The sequence below is a fragment of the Perca flavescens genome, chromosome 4 (genome assembly GCF_004354835.1).
Source record: "Perca flavescens isolate YP-PL-M2 chromosome 4, PFLA_1.0, whole genome shotgun sequence".
NCBI classification, from domain to species: domain Eukaryota; kingdom Metazoa; phylum Chordata; class Actinopteri; order Perciformes; family Percidae; genus Perca; species Perca flavescens.
The window spans coordinates 29,317,385-29,339,677 of record NC_041334.1 but is presented as its reverse complement, the minus strand read 5'-3'; the positions used below and the strand labels follow the sequence as shown (position 1 = coordinate 29,339,677).

The window sequence follows — 22,293 nt, the reverse complement described above, 5'->3', positions numbered from 1 at the left end:
CAAACCCCAAGAGCAATCATGGACCAAGCCAAGTTCAGCGATGGTGTGATGCATACTAAGGACCGTGGCTCCACACACTTGTCCCAGGAAACAGTTAAAAAGCTGATCCACCAGTCTCAGGAGGCAAAGCAGCACTCCTACTGCCCTTACAGCAAATTCAGAGTGGGAGCTGCTCTCCTGACTCCAGACAACTGTGTGTTTACAGGTAAGACATACGTATCTGAATTTTTTATTAGAGTACATATTTGGGATGAAGAAAGCTAGTTTAGTACACTACTATTATGTATCAATACTAAATTCTGCATTCTTATTGTTTAGGTTTTTTTCCTAAAACTAATCTATCAATTTATTTGCCCTTATCAGCAAGTAGACTTTAAAATGATATGCCGTACATCTAAAAGAAAGAGCCACAGCTCTGTGTAACTTGTTTGTGACTCTGAGTCTTTTCTTGCTGCCTTGTTGCTGTTTGAGATCATTTGACATATGGGGGGGGGGAGAAACAGAATTTCATTAAAAGTACAAAGAAATAGATCATTTGCCGGATCAGTTTAATTTTATTGCACTTAATGATTACATGTTAATTGTTACCTGACAAAAGACAGTTGAAATGACTAGATTCAGTGAGGGTTTCATTTTAACATGTCTCCCTACAGCTGCTCATTGTTAAATCTTTCACAGGATGAGTCTTTATCATTCCAATATGCCCTATCACAGCAGCCATTTTGACATGCCATTGCAGGGCAAAGAAGGGTGTAATTAATAATCTGAATTATGTCCCTGTTCCATTTAGTTCCTGGTATGAGCTAGCATGCAGGCCCTGCTCACTGGAATGGCTGTGACATACTAAATAGAATGGGACCATAATTCATTTGATCAATTTCACCTGTGTTTGCACTGCTTTGGCATGTCAAAATGGCTGCTGTGAAAAGGACCTATTGGTTGAATAAAATCACGTTTCTCCGGATCGACAAATCTTAACTTTCCCTTAACTTTGCTGAGCTTACCTTTTGTCATTGTGTCACTTGAGTCAACAGCACTGTATACACATTGACAAGGATGTTAAATAATTGTCAACAATAAGGCAAAGATGCAACTCTCCTGTTTATGTTGCTGGGCAATTCAACGCTTAGCGAGTCACGTGTACCTCAGCAGGAATGTCTGGGGGGCCCATAGCTGGCAAACAAACAGCTGAGTGCAAAGACCTGTTGAGTTACTTTTTTACCAGGAGATTTTAAGTAAATAGACAGACCCTTATAAAGGCCTCTTCCTGCAACTCCAGCTTCCCCACGCCCCCTTAATTTGTCAGTTTCATTTCAATAAAGCGAATACACTAACATATACTGATGATTATACCTGTGTCCCCGGCAGGTTGCAATGTGGAGAATGCATGTTACAACCTGGGTGTGTGTGCTGAAAGGAATGCTATCTCAAAGGCAGTTTCTGAAGGCTACAGAAGTTTCAAGGCAATTGCAATTGCCAGGTAAGGTTTCCGTCTTAGTAATAACCTTTCTGTATTTCCTATGAAACGAAAGCATCCATCTGGTTAGTCATCATTCACGTGTTACCAAACCACAACTCACTTAACTTGTGCTCACATTTTGTACATCACAAAACCGTATCAAACCTTCCCCCATTACTTCACACAACACATGTCTGTCTTAAGTGCAACTTCCACAGTTTAACACGCGAAGAGAGAAAAAGTTGGACCCTGATAGTGGATCTGTGTATCAGTAACACATTTCAACACACCAAATCAGGATACATTTCTGTCTTTTGTCAAGGAAAAATCAGGAGCAGCTGAGTTTTGGATATGTGAATAAAGTTCAGGAGACTTTGATGACTTACACAGAAACATTTGATGAAGAGATTTAGGATTAAACAGTACAGTTTAACCACAATGAGGTGCCAATCACAACTCTAAGGATATGTGTATTTCTATGAGGCATTTATGTCCCGCTGAAGCTGTTAAGTTTGGGTTGTGCACGGATATTAATGCTGACTAACTTAAGCAATGCAAACATAGGTGCTCAACAAAATCTTGTTGTTGTGCAAATATCTAAAGTTCAGTCTATCTCTCTCTGGAGAATAGGCTATCTGCAGGTGTATGTGTTTGTCGGTAAGGTGTGTGGGGCTCTCTAGCCTGTTTTCCACTAACCTTCAAAGGAGACGGTCCTGGAACCCTATATTCCCTTATCATGCAGCTGCTTTGACTCCCTAAACTTCTAGAGACAGACAAAAATTCATATTTGAACACAGGACAGGTTTAGTAATGAAGTATGGCCGAATAGATCTTCTTGGTCCCTGACCTGTGACATGTCACCTAAACAACATGTATCATGTGGACGCGCCGACAGTGTTGTCATTACTTAGAATTCCTCATGGGGGAGACAGAAACTATGCACTATAGCTTTAACGTCTTGTGATAAGGTCTATATAAGCCGTAAGCTGTGAGAAAACTGTATTGAACAGAGCAGAGAATCAGAAGAAATAAGAAGACTTAGAGTAAATAATCATTAGGAGACAGTGGGGAATGTTTCAAAGAACTGGGGAAGCTACAGTATGATTCATTATAAAAGTAACACTGTGATACACTGGCATCAGTCCAAAACATCAATCAGAGGCCACAAGGTCTTTGTGTTCAACATTAATACAGTTCTACGTTTGTCCTCGTATGTTTCTTGCAGTGACATGAATGACCAGTTCATCTCCCCGTGTGGTGGTTGCAGACAGTTCATAAGAGAGGTATAGTTTTTGCTGCTTTACTGGTGTGGTGAAGATTTCCAAGGAGCTTTTAGTTTTCTGTCTGTAATGAAATTCTTATAACTTTTCATTGTCAGGCGCGCGCGCACACACACACACACACACACACACACACACACACACACACACACACTAAAAAGGGTTGCTTTGCAAGAGGATTTGTCTACATTTTCTAATTTCCTTCACAGTTTGGATCAAACTGCGATGTGTACCTGTCTAAGCCTGATGGCTCATACCTGAAGATGAAGGTGGACGAGCTGCTGCCCGTCTCCTTTGGCCCTGAAGAACTGTCCCTGAAGAAAGTGTTTGACATTCCTAATGATACTGAGCCTGTATTGTAGTACAGAACGCACACGTTGCTTATTTAAACTGCCAGTACATGTACCGTGTATAACATAATGCTGAAAACGTATTCATGTTTAGCAGCAGCTGTATTTATGGTAAATATTTCTTCTTGTTATCTGCTGATTTGATTTGTGTGATGTACTTAAATGTATTGTTATTAATATATGCATCAAGCTAATTGCCAGACTATAAGCTGGAAAATTCATTGTGCCTTAGTGATTGATTTACCTACACTAACATATTTAATGCGGTGTTGTTGTAGATACAATTATTTCTTAGTTTGAAGAAGCATGATGCAAAATGACATCTCAAACATTATTTTAAATGTTTTTAACAGTTTCTTTTATTAATTTACACTTCATTTCTGACATATAGACACAAATGAAGTTCAAAGGACATACAAGAATGATTACAAGTTACAGTGTACCGCATACAGTATTTGTTGAGGAGCAAATTATTCAATTACAGAGTAAAAGTAAGAGAGAGACAGGGTGAAGCATTTAAGTTGCCAGTGCAAATTCACTAAAACATTTATTAGTGACTTTAGGTCTACGTATCCCATGCATTGATATTTACAGTCGTTTATGGCACAGGCTTAAAATGGGCAAGTATATTATGGTAGGATTTATCTTTTTACCCTGATTCAGACAATTGAAAAAAAAAAAGTGAAATCAGGAAACAAAGTGTAAAGATAAAAAGGCAGATTTCAACATTTTGGGTACTACTTATCCAAAAGAATTTAAACTTAGGTGGTAGCATATTTAATGTTAAATCCCTTAAATTTGCTTACGATGCTGTGAAATACTCTATATGTTAATGCCTGGAATTAACCTCCTTCCACATACTGACGTAAAAGTAAAAACTCATAAAACGAGGGTTGTCAATTGTAAAGATGTGTTCAGGCTCAAAGCTAACAGAGGCTATAGAGGGCTCAAAGTAGAGCAAAACAATTGCGTTATTCCGAGCTGTATGAATTCACGTAATAAATGTAGAGAGACGAGTTAAAAAAGAGAGGGAAACAACAGTAGGAACTGGAGTTAATCTGTAACATACACATAAGTCATAGGCACACACACAGCTAACCACGGCGGACGTCTGTACCATGATGCTTATTGGCCTATAACCAGGGACAGTACACCGCCTACAACACCACCTGTGTGTGTGAAGACAGACTGTTAATGTTTGTACTACAGCTTTGGTTGTTTTCCTATAGTCTCTCCTTTTGCCTCCTTCGGTCTATGTACAGAAGACATGAAGCGGCATCATGCAGCGTGGCCTTTACCTTCGCCTCAATGAGCTCATTTTAAAAAGGTTTGTGGTAGCACTCTACGCCATCATTTCCCATCTGCTTCACAGATAAAACAAGACATTCTGTAAACGGGTCACAACAGTTCAGCGCGGCAACCTCCCTCTGTGACAGAGAACTTAAATCATTATTTGAAAATGGCATCATCGTTTTGCAGTTTTCTTGCTAATGAACTTAATCTTGAGGCAAGCCCACAACGTGTGTATCCACTACCGTTCCAACCTTTCTTACTTTGAGCTCAGGTCTCTGTGGAGGAGTTAGTGGTTTCACCCAGAGAGGGCCATGCAGGCACCTGTAATCTGGGTAGGGTGCCCTCCATTAGCCTCTCCATCCACAGTCCCAGCCTGTCGAGCTTGTGGTGGACTTCTATGCTTGTGGCCCTACTGGAGCCCCTCCTGGGTCCGACCCCATCCTCCCTGGAATGGGACCTGGATCGAGAGTGGGAGCTGGAGCTGGACCTGGACCTGGACCGGGACTTTCTCCTGCTGTCAGAGGAGAACGAGGTCTCAGACGAGGAGTCGTTGGGATCGTCCCCTGTGAACACGGGTCTAAAGAGGCAAAAGTATTTCTTGTGGCCGTTGAGGGCCAGGACGTGGCCAGCGTAGTCCGGTGACTCCTCGTCCACGTCCGAATGGCCTTCGCTCCGCATCGAGTCAGAGGTTGAGTGAAGGAGTGATGGCATCCAGTGGCGGTGCTTGTCAGCGTTGAGGAAAGAGAAGTGGAGGGTCTGAGTCCTGTAGTGGCAAAGAGGTTCATAATTATTAAGTGGACCAAGAATTGGTCAAAGAAGAAAAATATGCAATCAGGGCATCTTATAGAGCGTTCCATTTGTACTCGGAAGTCAGATTTTCCGAGGTCAAAGTTGGAAACACGCCCCATGACCTCGGATTTCCGAGCTTAGAACTCGCACCACATCGCAGTACCCAGAGTTCAAAATCCAACATGGCTGCCCCGTGCATCAACAGTTGTGAAAGCGGTGGTAACATACAGTTATTAGCACATCTGTCTTATTTGTGTCTCACTTAATCAATCGTACACACAGTCCTGTCCAAATTCTATCTGTGGACATGTTGCTACGCGGCGTAAAGCGTTGTTAACTAGTGGTATTGCTAACAATAGCTAACCTGGCTAGAGCTAACCCCACAATGAAAAGTCTGACTTGTAAATGGATCGATTCAACTCGGTGTGACGTCATTCCCAGCTCCGGCTTCCGAGTCTCGAGGTAAATGGAACGCACTATTAGTGGCAAGATAGATACTGAAGTACTGTACATTATGTTAATAATATTCCATGATATACCCTTGGTTCTGTCTTTTCAAAGCAAGTTACTGCAACATCCCTAAGGCAAGCAGACACAAATGTACTTTTAAAACCAGAAACAGTGTTTAGCCATAGTCTGCATTCACAAGGCCAATTTAGGCTATTTGTTTATATGAATAACCTGATAGAAACAAATAATAATAGAAACTTAAAGGTCCCATGACATGGTGCTCTTTGGATGCTTTTATATAGACCTCAGTGGTCCCCTAATACTGTATCTGAAGTCTCTTTCCCAAAATTCAGCCTTGGTGCAGAATTACAGCCACTAGAGCCAGTCCCACAATGAGCTTTCCTTAGGATGTGCCATTTCTTTGTCTGTAGCTATTGAGGAGGAGAGAGGGGGGGCAAGGTGGAGGGTGGGGGTGTGGCCTTGACCAACTGCCACTTTGCTCATTTGAAAGCCGTGATGTCTCTCTCTCATGGGTGGGCCAAATTCTCTGGGTGGGGAAAGTAGAGAAAGGGGAGGTAACCTTGCTCCTTATGACCTCATAAGGAGAAGATTCCAGATCGGCCCATCTGAGCTTTCATTTTCTCAAAGGCAGAGCAGGATACCCAGGGCTCAGTTTACACCTATTGCCATTTCTAGCCACTGGGGGACCACAGGCAGGCTGGGGGAACGCATATTAATGTTAAAAAAAAACCTTATAAAAGTGAAATTTTCATGCCATGGGACCTTTTTTAAAAAAAATAAATAAATACTGTCCTGCAGTGCTGAGACTTACCCGGAGAAAGAAAAAACCTCCTTGGCAAATTTCCTGAGCAGGGCATTCTTGGAGGTGTTGGTGAGCACCAGCACCACGTTGATGTGGCCAGGCCTCAGCTTGACCAGGTTGCTGATGTACGTGATGTCTGTCAGCTCCGTCACTTCCACAAAGTCCTTCTTGGGAGGACGGCTGCGTGGACCAACAAGAACAGAAAAGGAAAGTTACAGGGAGGGAAAACGAAAGAGGGAATTACTTTCAAATGGATAAATGGATTTTGTCTCTTATTTGTTTTTCAGTGTTAATTGTGTTAGGAGGGGATCGCGTCGCAGCCAGTATGGAGGAGAGGAATGATTACAGCTAGAATAACTCTCTCAATGTACATGTGGCATGTGAGTCTTGTGCTTATAAAACAGGTCCATGTGAGGTGCACAAAGCTGCCACTTTTTCTCAAATGCAAACCAGCTCAACAACAATTTGTGTTTGCAATAAATGAATTGCGCCATAGATACATACATAAAGTGACTATCAAGGCAATATGGTTTTATCTTCAGCAGATAAATTATAATCACTCACTGAGAGTTCATGAGTTTAAAATATTGCATAGTGGATAGAGCACAAGTAAAGCAAAGATGGGGGTGTGAAACTCTACACCTGATCGTCACAATGAATCGCTATGCATCCGCCCGTTGGCTACATGACAGAAAATACAAATGTATTAACACTATACTGCGGAGTCATGTTTAACTATTACTGAGAACATTTCTTATGGGGCTTAGACAACTCAAGGACGTGCTTAAGTTAGAGCCCCTCCATGGTCCTGCCTTTTTGATAAACAGCCATCAACTGCAAAACAAGTTTTAAAAACCATCATTCAGGCAGTCTGTGTGGGAATTAAACTGTTCTTTGGTGCCCTTATTTTCTGCTATTGTGTCTCATATTGTGAGTAAAGTAGGTTGCAGACGTAAAAATCAGGCTTTTGGCTGCGGATGTGCTATCTGCTGTATTCTATGTCCATCTTGTGTTCAATTCATTTCACTGCATTACCTTGAAGTACTGGCTCTACTTGATGCGTCTTCCTCAGTTTGCTGTTGCTCCTTTGGCTTTGGTTTCCGGGGTTTGCTCTCACCTGGCTCACTAAAAAAAAAAAAAAAAAAAAAAAAAGGCACCACAAAAAGGAAATCATCAGTGTGGACACCAGCAACTCGGACTCCTTTGGGGCAATGCCATCCAGCCAGTATTTGCCTCACCTGGAGTCAAAACCAGGGATAGTCATTTCGAATTAGAAAACAAATAAGACAAGCAAATGGTAAATAATAGGGGTGCACGATTCAGAAAATGTCACAATTAGATATTGATTTTTAGGCTCAAGATTTGATTCAAAAAACAATTCTCAATTCAAAGTAACTACATTTACATGTAGTCACTTTCACCATGTGATCGCAGTAGACATACAATTTAAAAGAAAAGAAACCACGAATTAAATGTAGTTTGATATTACTTTATGTTTTCATACAAAAATAAAAACTTTTGCAACTAAAAACTGCAAAGTGCCAAGCTTTGGCCAGCTTTCAAATACATTTAAATAAAAGTATAAAATAAAACTTAAATAAAAAGTACTTTTTGTTCAGAGTTCGGTGGGAGTGGGATTTAGAGCATTGAAAGAGAGTGCGTTGCTTGACTGGCATGTTAGATACTTGAGGTTGTTTTTCATCCACGTCTTTACTGTTAATCTCTGGGTGATGGCTTACCATGAGAGTTCTCAAGTTTGTGGAGTTTCCAAAATACTTAACTTTCGCTTTGCAAAGCCTGCATATAGCATGATTCCTTTCAAGTTCCGTCTTCCCCTCGAGGTTATAAAAGCTGAAATGTGCCCAAACTCTCGCCTTCGATGAGGATGGAGCAGGTTGAATAATTCTGTGAGGTTTGCCATTGTTTGCGCCAACTAAACTACTTCTGCTGCACTAGTCTTCTTCTGATTATGACAAGAGTGCCCAGGCGTCAGTGTGAATTCGACACAGCGCCATCTATGGGAATGGCAAGCTAAACTCATTTCAGGACAATAGTATACACACCATTACAAAACGAAAAAAATAAAATAATAAAAAATAAATATGAATCGATTTGGAATCTGTAGAGCTTGAATCGTGATACGAATCGATTTTTCTTGCACACCCCTAGTAAATAACACATTTATATCGTAGATATAGTCAGTATCATTTGGTATTAGACATTTTTTGATTAACACTAGAAAGGCCAGCATTCCATTTACTCCTAAAACCACTGAGCGGGTAAGATTTACCTGAAACAGCGCCAGCACTCGCAAATATGCCATTTCTTGTAACAGTTAAGTTATTCATTTTTATCTATTTTTTTTAAACAATAAGTATGACTTGACAAAGTAACTATTTAAAAGTCAGTTTAGGGCCTTTACGCTCTTTCATCACAGATCAAAAACAAAAAGTACACACAAACACACACGCACAGACACTTCTTTCCTGAACTGGATGAGCCGACAATAAAGAATATATTTATAATAACTTTAGCTAGTGCAGTAAAAAATGCAAGGCGGTAAATTTTACCCATTGGCCTTTCTAGTGTTATAGTAATTTCAAGTCAAATGTTTCGAGCATATGATTCAAATGTTTGCAGAATGAAAAAGGGTCATGCTGCTCTCACCTGAAGGCCTGAATGATGACGGTGCCAAAAAGAATGAAGAGAGCTGAGAAGATCAACGACAGGATGGGCATCATCTCGCGCCTTGAGGATAGAAAAGTGTTATTTTTGAAACATGCAGGAGAAAACACGCAGCAGCCCATATCAACCAATAACGCCACCGCGTCGGTCTCTCTCTTGTTTGCACTAAAGGCTGCAGTCTCTCGGAGGGAGTGTTGTCTTACCAGTTTGAGTAGAGAAGGTCATCGTATATTTGAAGGATGTAGTCATAGGCAGCATTCATCCACTGAACAATGAAAATCTGGGGAGGTGGAAAATGAAAATGACAATGACATTAATCCAAAAATACCTCCGGTTCACATTTTTGTCAGCCTCAGCAGCCCCAGCCCACTGCTCTCAGAACTAAGGTGAGTGTGTGTCTGCAGTGTCTTACGGGGGCCATCTCGTTGTTGAGTTCTGGCAGGGTGGCGTCTGAGCTCAGATAGGTGGGGTCTTTCTGAAGGAGCTCCAGCTGTTCGTGGAGGCGGTACTTATCTTCTTCACTGCCGTTCCAGCCACCACTCACAGAGCGGTACATGACCTTACCGCCGTGGCTCCGCCTCTCAAGAATCACCACCTGTCAGTGGTGTTCAAACGCACTTTTACTGACTGTACATTGAGGCTATGCGGAGTCTCGGGATGCACATATCGGTAATCTGACACATATCAAATTCTGGATGTTCTGGATATAAAAAGGTTTTGCAGCAAGTGCACGTTGTCCCTTGATGGTAGTTTGTACTGGATGACAGAAAAATGATTATTTTTCTCCAGATGGGTTCATTTGTGGCATACATTTGATTTTAGGCTTGTGTTAAGTGAGTTTCTGTACAAGACGAGCATACTATTGATGCACGTGTGTTTCTGCCACTGACCTGAGGGGCGAGTGCAGCCTGGTTATGGAGCAGTGCCTGACAGAGAGGCTGCTGCTGGCGCTGGTAGACGTAGGCAAACCGCAGAACGTCTTTTCTGTTAACTGATGCGAAGTCCAGGAAGGCCTTACTGCCTGGAAGAAAGGCTTGGTCCTCCCCTGTGATCAGCAGCACACAGTACCTGCAAACCATTCACACAGTCAATCCACCGGCTGCAGCAGCCTAACTAGACAACAACATTTAAGTTCACAGTGACAACCACTGTAATGCCTGCCCCGACTGTTCGGTTTGGATTTCAGCTTCTTACGTTAGCTGTCATACGATGTTCAAAGACAAATTCAGGCTTTGCTTCCCCCCTTTCCTATCTACAACCACTCAGCAAGAGTAGACAAGCAGTAGAGAGACGCCTCCTTTGATCTAGTCTTATTACACATGAGATTAATTTAAGAGATATTTATATTACTCTAAACCACCATCTGTAAACCAACTGTATACTACGGTCTACACTGCACTATATTTCGTTTCCTGTCTATACTTGTATATCACATTGCACTTTTCTGTTCTTTTTGCACTTCTGGTTGGACGTAAACTGCATTTTGTTGTCTTTGTACTTGTACTCTGCACAATGACAATAGAGTTGAATCTAATCTAATTGAATCTAAAAGTACAGGCTCAGAGGCTAAGGACTCCGCTCATAGAATGTCTTACTTCCTCCGTCGGTGGAACTGCTTGACAGGGCACAGCTCATCAAAAAGCTGCTGGTTGACCAGCCGTGGCACCTGCAGGAACTTGTTGTTGGAGACAAACTCATCCATTATCTGCCGCTTCATCCCTCTGGCCTGAAAGAGAGAAAGCACAGGGGGGTGTGAATGGCGTAAAGCAAGAAACGTTTTGAGTAGAGCAGGTGTGAAATTTAGCAAAAATGACCAAACAGACTTTTAAGCCATTTCAGTAATTTAACAATTTATTATTACAAACATATTTAGACTCCCGTTTCAAAATGGTTAGAGGGGTCACTTGTTTATTTTTGTACCTGGATGATGTCAACGGGCTTTTCCGTATCCTCCTTAAACAGCAGCATGGTGGGGGCGTATGTGTTTATGTTGAACTGCCGCAGTAGCCGAGTGTTGTGTGTGTCACCCTGGTCCACGTAGCCGAAACGCACATAGTCTTTGAAGGCAAAAGCGGTTAACTGGAGAGTGGAGTGGGAAGACGAAATAAATACATTAAAATAAATAGAAGGAGATTTAAAAAACATGACAATTGGGCAGACTGATAGCTGCTTTTATAGAAACTCTACTATAACTGTATACATTAGATAGTTATAACTAGGATCTTTATTGTCCCACAAGGTGGGAAATTTCTCTAACCCATGCTGCAGCCATAAAAAAAAAAATAAAAAACACAAACAACATGATTCCAATTCTCTCTCTCTCTCTCTCTCTCTCTCTCTCTCTCTCTCTCTCTCTCTCTCTCTCTCTCTCTCTCTCTCTCTCTCTCTCTCTCTCTCTCTCTCTCTCTCTCTCTCTCTCTCTCTCTCTCTCTCTCTCTCTCTCTCTCTCTCTCTCTCTGCCAGGACATTTGACTGTGATAGGTTAAAAAAGGTACAGGTCCATGTAACAAAGGAGGAAAGATTGCTTTATTAGCAAACAGCTGCTCACACAGATGCCTCTGTAGTTTGCCGCCGGGGTAATCTTTCTGCTCTCTTGTGTATTGGTGGAAACTGCAGCAGATCTCAGAACATCAACAAGCTTAAAGAGCCAAACTGAACATCTTTCTGTGTGTCTGTGTCTGTGTGTGTGTGTGTGTGTGTGTGTGTGTGTCCATTGCTTACTTTAAAGAGGAGGGGAACAATTGGGACTTGGTCAAACAAGAGAACACTGGGCTTATTTTCCACATGCCAGCTATCCAGAAAAGGCAGGTAGTTGTTATCTGTGATCTGATGAAACCATAGCAATTAGTTCAAAATGTATTCTTGCTAAATTAAATAACACAGCGCAACACTTACAAACTACACTTGATGAGTAATACTTGAAAATATATGTTAACATACATCAAGCCTATATCTTCAATTATAATGAAAAATATATTATAATGAGCTGAGAAATAAAATTCCTATTATCTGAGCTTTGAAGATACACACATACAGTATGTAGTAGTAGTAGTATTATTAGTAGTATATTTACATCAGTTGCGTTTACCTTTTCCACCAGTTTCTGGGGCAGAAGGTCTTCAATAAACTGTCGCAGGTGCTCCCGTACCACAGCCTGATGGAAGAAGGTCACCCTGCCGTTCACCAGGCCGATGATGGAGGGAGCGCGGTGAGCTCCCAGCTGGTTGGCCAGGCGACGCTCATAACCCAGGTCCACAATGCCAATGCCAACACCTGATGTAATAGTAAAAACAGACTGCTATTGTACTGCATACAATTGAATTGTGTTATTCCAGTGATTTAGGACAACTAAAGCAGTACATGTTAACACAGAGAGCTGTCTCCCTACTGACACCTGTGACATAACTTTGGGCTCATAGACTTTTAGTTATTTTCTATTCAAAAGAGTCTAAGGTGTCTAAGTCTAATGTGTCAGAAAATGCACCTATATTCCAGCAACATCACAATGGATGTTGTTGAAAGTGGGACTCAAATTCACATATTAAAACTGAGCAGTAAAACAATACAGATACGACAAACGTGAAACCTACACTACACCCTGAGGAAGGCTCAAGCCGATACGCGTTGGCGTATTGTTAGGCTCGCAGCGGAGCGGAGGAGGGTCTGGCTACGCCACACACCATTCCGGCATGGGAGAAACACGTGCTCTGGTTTATTGGCATTTCTTTAAACCAATCACAATCATCGTTCACATGGTCGGGATCAGTGTTCTTCTTCTTCTGTTATATTGGCGTTTGGCATAACAACTTTTTGCATGACTGGCCACCAACAGTTGGCAGTAGCCTAGAGCATCAGGTTTGTGAAAACATGGAGGCCACAATAACAGAAGATTCTCTGCTGTTTTCTTATGCGAGCATCCAAACAGCACATTGCCAGGTGTTTGTGTTATCTGCAGGACAACCAACGGGAAAAGACACAGATAATGTGTTGTTTTTTTATACATAGGCCTATTTATGAATAATTTTAAACATATTACAGTGGGGGAAATAAGTATTTGACCCCTTGCTGATTTTGCAGGTTTGCCCACTTACAAAGAATGCAAAAATCTACAATTGTAATCATATGTACATTCTAACAGTGAAAGACAGAATCCCAAAGAAAATTCCAGAAAATCACATCATATGAATTTATTAAAATTGATAACCATCTGATGAGGAAAAACAAGTATTTGACCGCCTGGCAAGTATTCTGGCTCCTACAAGCCAGTTAGTCTTTCTTTAAGACACAGCCCCAATCCGAACCAATTATCTACATCAAATACACCTGCCTCACCTCGTTACCTGTATAAAAGACACCTGTAAACACCCAAACAACCAGCATCCAACATCACCACCATGGGCAAGACCAAAGAGCTTTCTACGGACATCAGGGACAAGATTGTTGATCTGCACAAGGCTGGGATGGGCTACAAGAGAATCGGAAAGCAACTTGGAGAGAAAAGATCAACTGTCGGTGCAGTTATCAGGAAACGGAAGAAGCACCACACCACCGCCAACCTCCCTCGGTCTGGGCCTCCACACAAGATCTTGCCTCGTGGGGTGTCCCTGATCATGCGAACGGTGAGGAATCATCCCAAAACCACAAGGGGGAACTGATGAATCAACTGAAGGCAGCTGGGACCACAGTTACAAAAGAAACGGTTGGTAACACACTACGCCATCATGGATTGAAATCCTGCAGCGCACGCAAGGTCCCCCTGCTCAAGAAGAAACATGTACAGGCCCGCATGAAGTTCGCCCTTCACCACCTGGACGACTCAGAAGAGGCCTGGAAGAAGGTGATGTGGTCAGATGAGACCAAAATAGAACTTTTTGGCCTCAACTCAACTCGTCGTGTTTGGAGGGCAAAGAACACCGAGTACAACCCAAAGAACACCATCCCCACCGTCAAGCATGGTGGTGGCAACATCATGCTTTGGGGGTGCTTTTCAGCCAAGGGGACGGGACAACTCCATCGTATTGAGGGGAGGATGGACGGGGCCATGTATCGTGGAATTCTGGACCGACATCTCCTTCCCTCAGTGAGAGAGCTGAAGATGGGTTGAGGATGGGTGTTTCAGCACGACAACGACCCTAAGCACACCGCCAAAGCAACAAAAGAGTGGCTGAAGAAGAAGCACATCAAGGTTCTGGAGTGGCCTAGCCAGTCTCCAGACCTGAATCCGATTGAAAATCTTTGGAGGGAGCTTAAAATTCGAGTTGCCAGGCGACAACCTCGGAACCTGAATGATTTGGAGGCTGTCTGCAGGGAGGAGTGGGCCAACATCCCTGCCGAAATGTGCACAAACCTTGTCACCAACTATAAAAACCATTTGACATCTGTGCTGGCCAATAAGGGCTTTTCTACAAAATATTAACATGCTGTTTGTCCAGGGGGTCAAATACTTGTTTTTCCTCATCAGATGGTTATCAATTTTAATAAATTCATATGATGTGATTTTCTGGAATTTTCTTTGGGATTCTGTCTTTCACTGTTAGAATGTACATATGATTAAAATTGTAGATTTTTGCATTCTTTGTAAGTGGGCAAACCTGCAAGATCAGCAAGGGGTCAAATACTTATTTCCCCCACTGTATGTCTGTGTATGTTTCTTGGCAGAGGCATTTGTCCACAACAAACAGTTTATTATCATTGAAATATGTTCAGTGAACCAAAGTCGCCTCTATCAAATGTCAGTTGTCAACAACGCGTCACCAACTGGGGAAACTCGGTTATCAAAATCCAGCCCGAGTTTCCCACCTCTGATTCCCACAGGACGTTACGTGAATGGTCACGTTTTCACTCGGAAAAAACGTTTTTCCGATGTCCATGAACGCACGGAGAGTCACTGCAAAATAGTCAAGCGAGAGAAAACTCAGATTGGACAGATAGTCTAGCTAGCGGTCTCAATTTACCCTGCAGAGATCTGAGGAGAAGTCAACACAGTCCTCATAAATCCACCGGAGTTTAAAATTCCAACACAAAAAAAGCGGAAAACAACAAAAAGACATGCATCCGGCGGAATTTCACGCGGCACCGGAGCAATCCCGGAAGTGGAACGTCAAGGATATAGACTAGTGTATTATTAATGTCTTGCCCCGTTAATCAAAGGCCTTTTATCACTTTTTGTAACCAACCTTGAGGTTTATGGGGGAAGTTAATATGCAGGATGTTTTTTCAAGCGCAGGCCATTTAGTTATTTTGTACTAATAATGAGTCGGTAGAGGACTGGGAACTGTACATCTAATTAACGAACTAACTCAACAACTTTAAATTCATCTCCAGTGCCAGATAATTGTTACATTGGGTTGAATTCCTCCCTTGGCTTTCCTCTTTGTTCCAGGAAACCAAGAAGAAAACATAAACCCTAATAAATAATACTGTGATTAATTAAATGGCTGGCTCTATGTGAAGCATCTTAGCACTTGGAATAACATTTGTCCTAATGGACTGCAACTGAGCAAACATCAACCTTATGTTATGATGCTTTTAGGAAAAGCAACCCTGATCCTGGGAGTTGGAGAGGGGGGGGGTTGGACAGATGGGAGTCTCTTGACAGCGGACTTACCCAGTGGCTCCAGCTCCTGCACCGTCTCCTTCCACACAGGCTCAATGTGGATACATGCAAAGCACCACTCAGAGGTCACTTTGATTAGGTACGGCCTCTTGTGGCTGTCTGGAAGGACATCGCTGTTAAACTGTGCGTGGTGAAGCAGGTACTTGCTGTCTGCAAAGTCCCTGGACCTGGAGGAGGGTCAGAAGCAAGACAGTGAGCCTTTGTTTGTTTGTTTGTTTGTTTGTTTGTTTGTTTGTTTGTTTGTTTGTATGTATGAGTTTGGGGTCACTTAGAAATTTCCATTCCACTCCATTATAGACAGAATACCAGCTGAGATCAGTTGCATTGTTTTTTTAATCAGGGCAGCAGTTTTCAGATTACATTATGTGCTTACATAATTGCAAAAGGGTTCTCCAGTGTTTCCTCAGTTAGCCTTTTAAAATGATATCAAATTAGTAACTAAAAATTGAATGGTTACTGATAATGGGCAATGTAGATCAGTCACTTCTTCTCTGACCGGTAGAGAGAGAGAGAGAAAATTATTTATATATATATATATATATATATATATATATATATATATATATATATATATATATATATATATATATACATACACATTTTTTTTTTTTATCTAACAAAAGAGTGCAATATTTTTTCTCCTCCAATTGGTCTCAAAATCAAAATATAAAGAAAAGCATGAAATGGAGAAAAACAAGCATATCCTCACATTTGAGAAGCTAATAGCCAGCAAACAAATTCAATCTAATCAATCTGTCGTTGATTAGCTGTATAATTAACTTAATGTTTCCACACTACAGAACTTTATCATACCAGTTCAGTTTGCAAAACATGACTGAAATCTAGAAATGGGACAATAACTACTTGCAACTAAGAATCTTGGTGGTCTAAGTTTGGTCTTTTTGTCATTATTATATCAAAAGCAAACACTACACCACTCACTACGAAATGGACACAGCAGCATGCTGGTAAATACATATTTAGGAACAGTTATAGGAATGTGGAGAAAGAAATGTTTTGTCAGAGGAGCCAGAGAAAGGGAAGCAGGCTGGTGCTTTGATTTTTGAAAAGAGGATTGACTGTCCTAAGACAATGTACTCCTCTAGTGTCTTTACAAGTGTGCGACAATAGGACATATTTAACCCAGTTATTGCCTAACTAAATGGCAGTCACAATGCTTATGGATTAAAAAAAAAAAATCTGAACCTGTACCTGGGGAAATGGAAAAAAGACTCATCAAAGTAAAAGCTGTTTCGGAAGCCGCGGAAACCGTGATGCTGTGACTGGCCGAAGGGCTGGTTTTCATCCATCTGGCCATAGTTGTCAAAGTTGGACCTTCGCTCCTCATTAGACAAAATCTGTGTGCAAAAGAGAATGAAAGGCACAAGTGAGAGGACTTTGCTATTAATGTATGGACCTTTTTCACAGCAGACATTTTGACTTGTCATAGTAGGAAAATCACAGCTGAAATTGATAACCTTAACGATGGATCAATTCCATCAAGTGTCCCAGTAAGGTATTTCAGTGAGTCAGCATGCACAATACCAGGGCCTCTCCTAAGTGGAATGCAGCCATCATTAATACACTAATACACCTGTGCTTTTCCTACTGTGACATGTCAACATGTCTACCGTGAAAAAGGTCTATTAATGACTGCAAAGACCATGATCCAGAAAGTGTAACAGACTGAGTAGGCCACATAGAAAACATACTGAATGTCAGCTAGAGCTTGTATGAAATGTTGTGATGAATTTTCACTCACCTCGTATGATTTAGAAACCTTGATGAACATGTCCTCAGCTTTAGGGTCCTTGTTTTTGTCTGGATGCCTAAAGAAAAGCCCATACAGGACATCATAAGTCATTGCCGGGGCATGCGGAGTTAAAAAGGCTCGTGATGGGTTAAGATGACAAGCACCAGTTCAGGTGTCAAATGTACCATGTCAACTGAATATGGCTGATCTGCTCCTGCCAAGATGTGCTGGCCTACCGTGTCAGGGGACTTGATGTCAATCACTTACCATTCTTTGGCGAGGTTCTTGTATGCCCTTTTGATTTCTGCTTGACTCGCACTCCTGCTGACACCAAGGACTTTGTAGGGGTCATATTCAGAAGCTGCTCTCACCAACTGCACACTCAAAATTAGCAGAAAGATGGCTGGCAAAACTGGACATGTCCGAGGAGGAGGATGTCGGCTGGTTCTCCTAAGCGTCATCGCTTGCCACCGTCCTCGGCCAACGTTAACGTCAGGTAGCTAGCTAACGTTACCGAGGTTCCCGTGAAGTAATGTTACAAAGCTTTTCTGTAACGGACAAATATGGCAAGCTAATATGTGGACTTCTTAAATGTTAAATTAAATACAGACGGCATACTAGCTAGTATTTAACTACGATGAGGCCATTATTTTTCTAGCTATTGCAATCTGTTAACGTCATGCCCTACCCGCAATGAAACATTGAACTTCCGCTTGCATATTTCAAAACAAAATCATCCTCAGGCAGCTCTTTATGAATGTCAAATGTAAATTATGTATTTTTTGGCCATTACTTACGATTAAATTGTCATAACATATGGGCCTATTTAAGATAATGCACACACTGCTAAAAGACAAAAGATATGGGGCTATTTAAAATGTTACATTTAACGAATTTGCATTTGTGTGTGAAATGCCTCAACATTGTTGAAGTGGGCATTTCACACTCATTTCACACTTGTTAATGATGTGAGTTAGTGAGTGCAGATCTAGAATCAGTTTAAACTCGCAACCATATAGCAAAATAATTAATAGTGTTATTTTCTTTAATTGGTAATTTGATATTTTCATTTATAAACAAAACTCTGATGCATTAATTCATGTTTAATTCATCGATTCAATGTGTATTCTTTTAGTTGTGACCTACTGTACAAAAAAAAAACATAAATTAAGCAACCTGGCAAAAGTCGTAACTGAAGTCCAAAAGGCTACTTCTGTGCTTTTATTCTGAAGCAAAAGTATTTAACATCTGGTCTTAGACTCCAAACTTGACGCTGCCAAAGAATTTGCGTAAAGGCAAAAACTAGACACTGGCGATAACCAATGGCGATAACGCGCATGCTCTGGTCGGCAGCTGTCCTCAAACTGCTGCCCCTCTTTTCATTCTCCTTTACCAAATACTTTTTCTAATTACACATGATATATTTAACAAAGAAAACTTTACACTTTGCTCCGTTATTTTTTATGTGATGTCATATCAGTTCTTGGCTAGTACATTTTTTTTTTTAAAGTTAGCGATAGGCTTTGAGTTAGTCCATTTCCTCTTGTGTAGGTTTATATTTGTTCTAATAATATCAGTTATAAAAAGAAAACAAAAATAGTTGTCCATATGAGTGTTTATTTTGCGGCACTTTAATTCCCTTCTTACGGGGGGCTTCACTTCCGTTTCCTCTTCGTCACTGCCACACAAAAGTGAAAAGACAAAAAAAATGAATACATCGACACCGCTCAACTCGCCCAGCGAACGATTTAACCTGCTGTTTGTAACCTTGCCTGACCGACGCCGCTAAGCTAGCGTAGTGTTTTTCATCTCCTGTTTAGACCAATATGAGCAGCCTGTGTGTGTTTGCGTTCAGAGGAGTGAGCTTACAAAGTACGCAGAGGGTCTTATCTCGTTAGCTAGCGTTAGCCCTGCACAGCTGCCATCTGTGGCCCGCTCTGGCTGTATCAATCACGGCAAAGGGTACTTTTCAATTAGCTACGGTAAATTAACAAATCCTCTGTCATTTATTACTGCTTACGTACACACAGTGTAACGTTACAGTTCAATTACTAGCTAAGCTTAGCAAGCAGGTGGTGCTACAAAGTCATGGGTGTGCAGCTGAGGTGAGGTAACTTTGCTAACTTGCTCCATAACTACCGTTATTCAAGGCAAAATCTGTGATGCAAATGCAAAAATGGTGACCTCACTACAACAAACTTAAAAACAGGAATTGAAGGTGCTACGATCAATGTAATGTCATTTGCTACTATAAACAAACAAACTGACATTAGACAACATACTAGACATATTTTCTGGTGCTTATGTTTGTTTACATCTGTACTGTCTGTACAGCCTAAAACGAGCCGAAGCAAATATTTAGTTCGTGTTAGTTAGTGTGACTAACTGCACCTTCATTCAAGCACATATGTAAAGTATCATTATGATAAACACACAACATGCAGATTTGGCAGTATAAGACAAACTCTTTGCTCATTCTCTGTCAGCCACCTTATACACGTTTTCTGATAATGCTTGCAGAAAGTATGGCTGCAGTTTAATGGGGTTGTGTTGATGATTAACCTGATATTTTGAATTGCATTAACGCTAACCGTCTTTTGTGTTTTTTCACCACAGATTCAGCACCATGAATCTGTTACGTCTAGTATGCCGCCACAAGACAGCCCTGGTCATTGGCACTGTGTGCAGCTTTGCTGTCGTTCTGGTCTTCTTGGCCAAATGTACCTCAGAAACCCTGAAACAGGGCCACCAGGATCCTCCAGGCTTAGCCCCTCATGCCAGTGCTTTGCAATCCCATCCAGAGCAGCACAATCCCCCTTCCACATCCAAAGAATTGTCAGCATTCCTTGTGGTCCTCATCACAACCGGGCCGAAGTACACAGAGCGGAGGAGTATCATCCGCAGCACCTGGCTGGCCAAGCGGGACTCTGATGTTCTGGCTATGTTTGTGGTGGGAACTCAGGGACTTTCCAACGAGGACCATCAGAACCTTAACACAGAGCACGGAAGGCACAAGGACTTGCTCTTACTGCCTGAGTTGCGAGATTCTTATGAGAACTTAACACTCAAGCTGCTGCACATGTACACCTGGCTGGACCAGAATGTAGAGTTCAAGTTTGTCCTTAAAGCAGATGATGACACATTTGCTCGCTTGGAACTCCTTAAGGAGGAGCTAAAGGGGAAAGAGCCCAACCGGTTCTATTGGGGCTTCTTCTCAGGGAGAGGGCGAGTGAAAACAGCTGGGAAGTGGCGGGAAAGCTCTTGGGAGCTTTGTGACTACTACCTGCCCTACGCACTGGGTGGGGGCTACGTCCTCTCTGCTGACTTAGTACGTTATGTGCATCTTAACGCAGGCTACTTCAAGACGTGGCAGAGTGAGGATGTGTCGCTGGGCGCCTGGCTGGCGCCAGTGGATGTTCGTCGGACGCATGACCCACGCTTTGACACCGAGTATAAATCGCGTGGTTGCAACAACAAATACTTGGTGACGCATAAGCAGAGCTTGGAGGACATGTTGGAAAAACACCAGACCCTGCAGCGCGATGGCAGGCTCTGCAAGGAGGAAGTCAAGCTGCGGCTGTCCTATGTGTATGACTGGAGTGTGCCACCCTCTCAGTGCTGCCAAAGGAAGGATGGCATTCCTTAATGTTTGTCCTTTTTACAAGGCCCTGAAGTTGTCTCCTGATTTGCCTGATGGATTCTTCCGGGTCAGGAAGAAGTAAGGGAATAATGTTTTTCGACCAATTCTCTAGTGATGCACAATTTAAAGTTATGTAACAGGTTCCAGAAAACAAAGCAAATGCCTTAATGTTGATAGAAACCCCATTCCAGATTTGGAAAACCTTTTTTACTAATTGTGAAAACAAAGAAGGATAATTTCACTGATTTTACATCACGCAGGAGCAGGTCTAAGCTCAGTCTTTAGAGTTTTAATGTTAATTTAGAATAGGTGTGACAAATAAAAAATATGGACCTGGTCCAATGTGGTCTGGATAGAGGAAAATAAATGACATTTCAGTCTAAAGTGCTCATATTATGCTCATTTTCAGGTTCATAATTGTATTTAGAGGTTGTACCAGAATAGGTTTATGTGGTTTAATTTTCAGAAAACACCATATATTTGTTGTTGCTGCAACTCCTCTTTTCACCCTGTGTGTTGAGCTCTCTGTTTTAGCTACAGAGTGAGACATCTCACTTCTGTACCGTCTTTGTTGGGAGTCGCACATGCGCAGTAAGTACTGCTAGCTTGTCAGTTGCAGACTATGAGGGAGTGCCATGCTAGCAGCTAGGCGAGCATTATAACGTGTGTTACAAAGTGACGCACGTTCATCACGGAAGTAAAGGCTGGACTACAATAGAGCTGTTTGGAGCAGTTGGTGAACAGTGTTTTCTCTGGAAGATGGTAAGTCCCTTTGAGGTGGAATTTGTGCATTTTCACTTTGTAAACCTATAATTTGCACAAAAAGATATATAACACAATCAAGGAAAGGGGGAAAAGCACAATATGAGCACTTTAAACAACATTAAAGCTTTTACTATGATGTCTAATACCAGTGTTACAACTTTAAGTGGTGTAACTTAATGGGCTGAAAAATATTACCCCTTAACTCTAGAACAGGAAGCCAACTTCAGCCTTGTGTCCTCTTCGAGCATTAAACTCCTTTTGCCTTCTTGTTCGGACCCGTGCTCATGTCCCCACCAGTTTACTACATCGGTGGCCTATGTCTCTCCTCTGTCTGTGCTTCTTCTGCTGAACCTCTTTATTTTACGCTTATTTCAGTGTAGTAGATAATAC

The 22,293-nt window shown here is 41.8% G+C and overlaps 3 protein-coding genes across 6 annotated transcripts; 2 read left to right on the top strand and 1 right to left on the bottom strand.

The window, feature by feature from the left end:
• Window positions 1-6: 6 nt before the first annotated feature.
• On the top strand, window positions 7-3,120 carry cdab (cytidine deaminase b). The gene is made up of 4 exons (XM_028575946.1): window positions 7-205; window positions 1,369-1,480; window positions 2,685-2,742; window positions 2,949-3,120. The coding sequence occupies exons 1-4, from the start codon at window positions 19-21 to the stop codon at window positions 3,099-3,101; spliced, it is 510 nt and encodes a 169-aa protein (XP_028431747.1). The 5' UTR covers window positions 7-18; the 3' UTR covers window positions 3,102-3,120.
• Window positions 3,121-3,430: 310 nt separating this feature from the next.
• On the bottom strand, window positions 3,431-18,206 carry dnajc16l (DnaJ (Hsp40) homolog, subfamily C, member 16 like). Its single transcript, XM_028575940.1, has 15 exons — window positions 17,766-18,206; window positions 17,508-17,574; window positions 16,958-17,103; window positions 15,737-15,912; window positions 12,218-12,402; window positions 11,851-11,955; window positions 11,050-11,208; window positions 10,725-10,855; window positions 10,020-10,197; window positions 9,542-9,724; window positions 9,333-9,409; window positions 9,112-9,192; window positions 7,480-7,569; window positions 6,454-6,624; window positions 3,431-5,145 (listed from the first exon to the last, which is right to left on the bottom strand). The coding sequence occupies exons 1-15, from the start codon at window positions 17,957-17,959 to the stop codon at window positions 4,650-4,652; spliced, it is 2,439 nt and encodes an 812-aa protein (XP_028431741.1). The 5' UTR covers window positions 17,960-18,206; the 3' UTR covers window positions 3,431-4,649.
• On the top strand, window positions 17,454-21,570 carry b3galt6 (UDP-Gal:betaGal beta 1,3-galactosyltransferase polypeptide 6). 4 transcript variants are annotated; one of them, XM_028575941.1, is made up of 2 exons: window positions 17,454-17,779; window positions 20,115-21,570. In XM_028575941.1, the coding sequence occupies exons 1-2, from the start codon at window positions 17,721-17,723 to the stop codon at window positions 21,142-21,144; spliced, it is 1,089 nt and encodes a 362-aa protein (XP_028431742.1). In that variant the 5' UTR covers window positions 17,454-17,720; the 3' UTR covers window positions 21,145-21,570. The 4 variants fall into 4 exon arrangements, with proteins under 4 accessions (XP_028431742.1, XP_028431744.1, XP_028431745.1 ...); XM_028575943.1 differs by lacking the exon at window positions 17,454-17,779 and adding an exon at window positions 19,119-19,608; XM_028575944.1 differs by lacking the exon at window positions 17,454-17,779 and adding an exon at window positions 19,120-19,480.
• The last annotated feature ends 723 nt before the right edge of the window (window positions 21,571-22,293 follow it).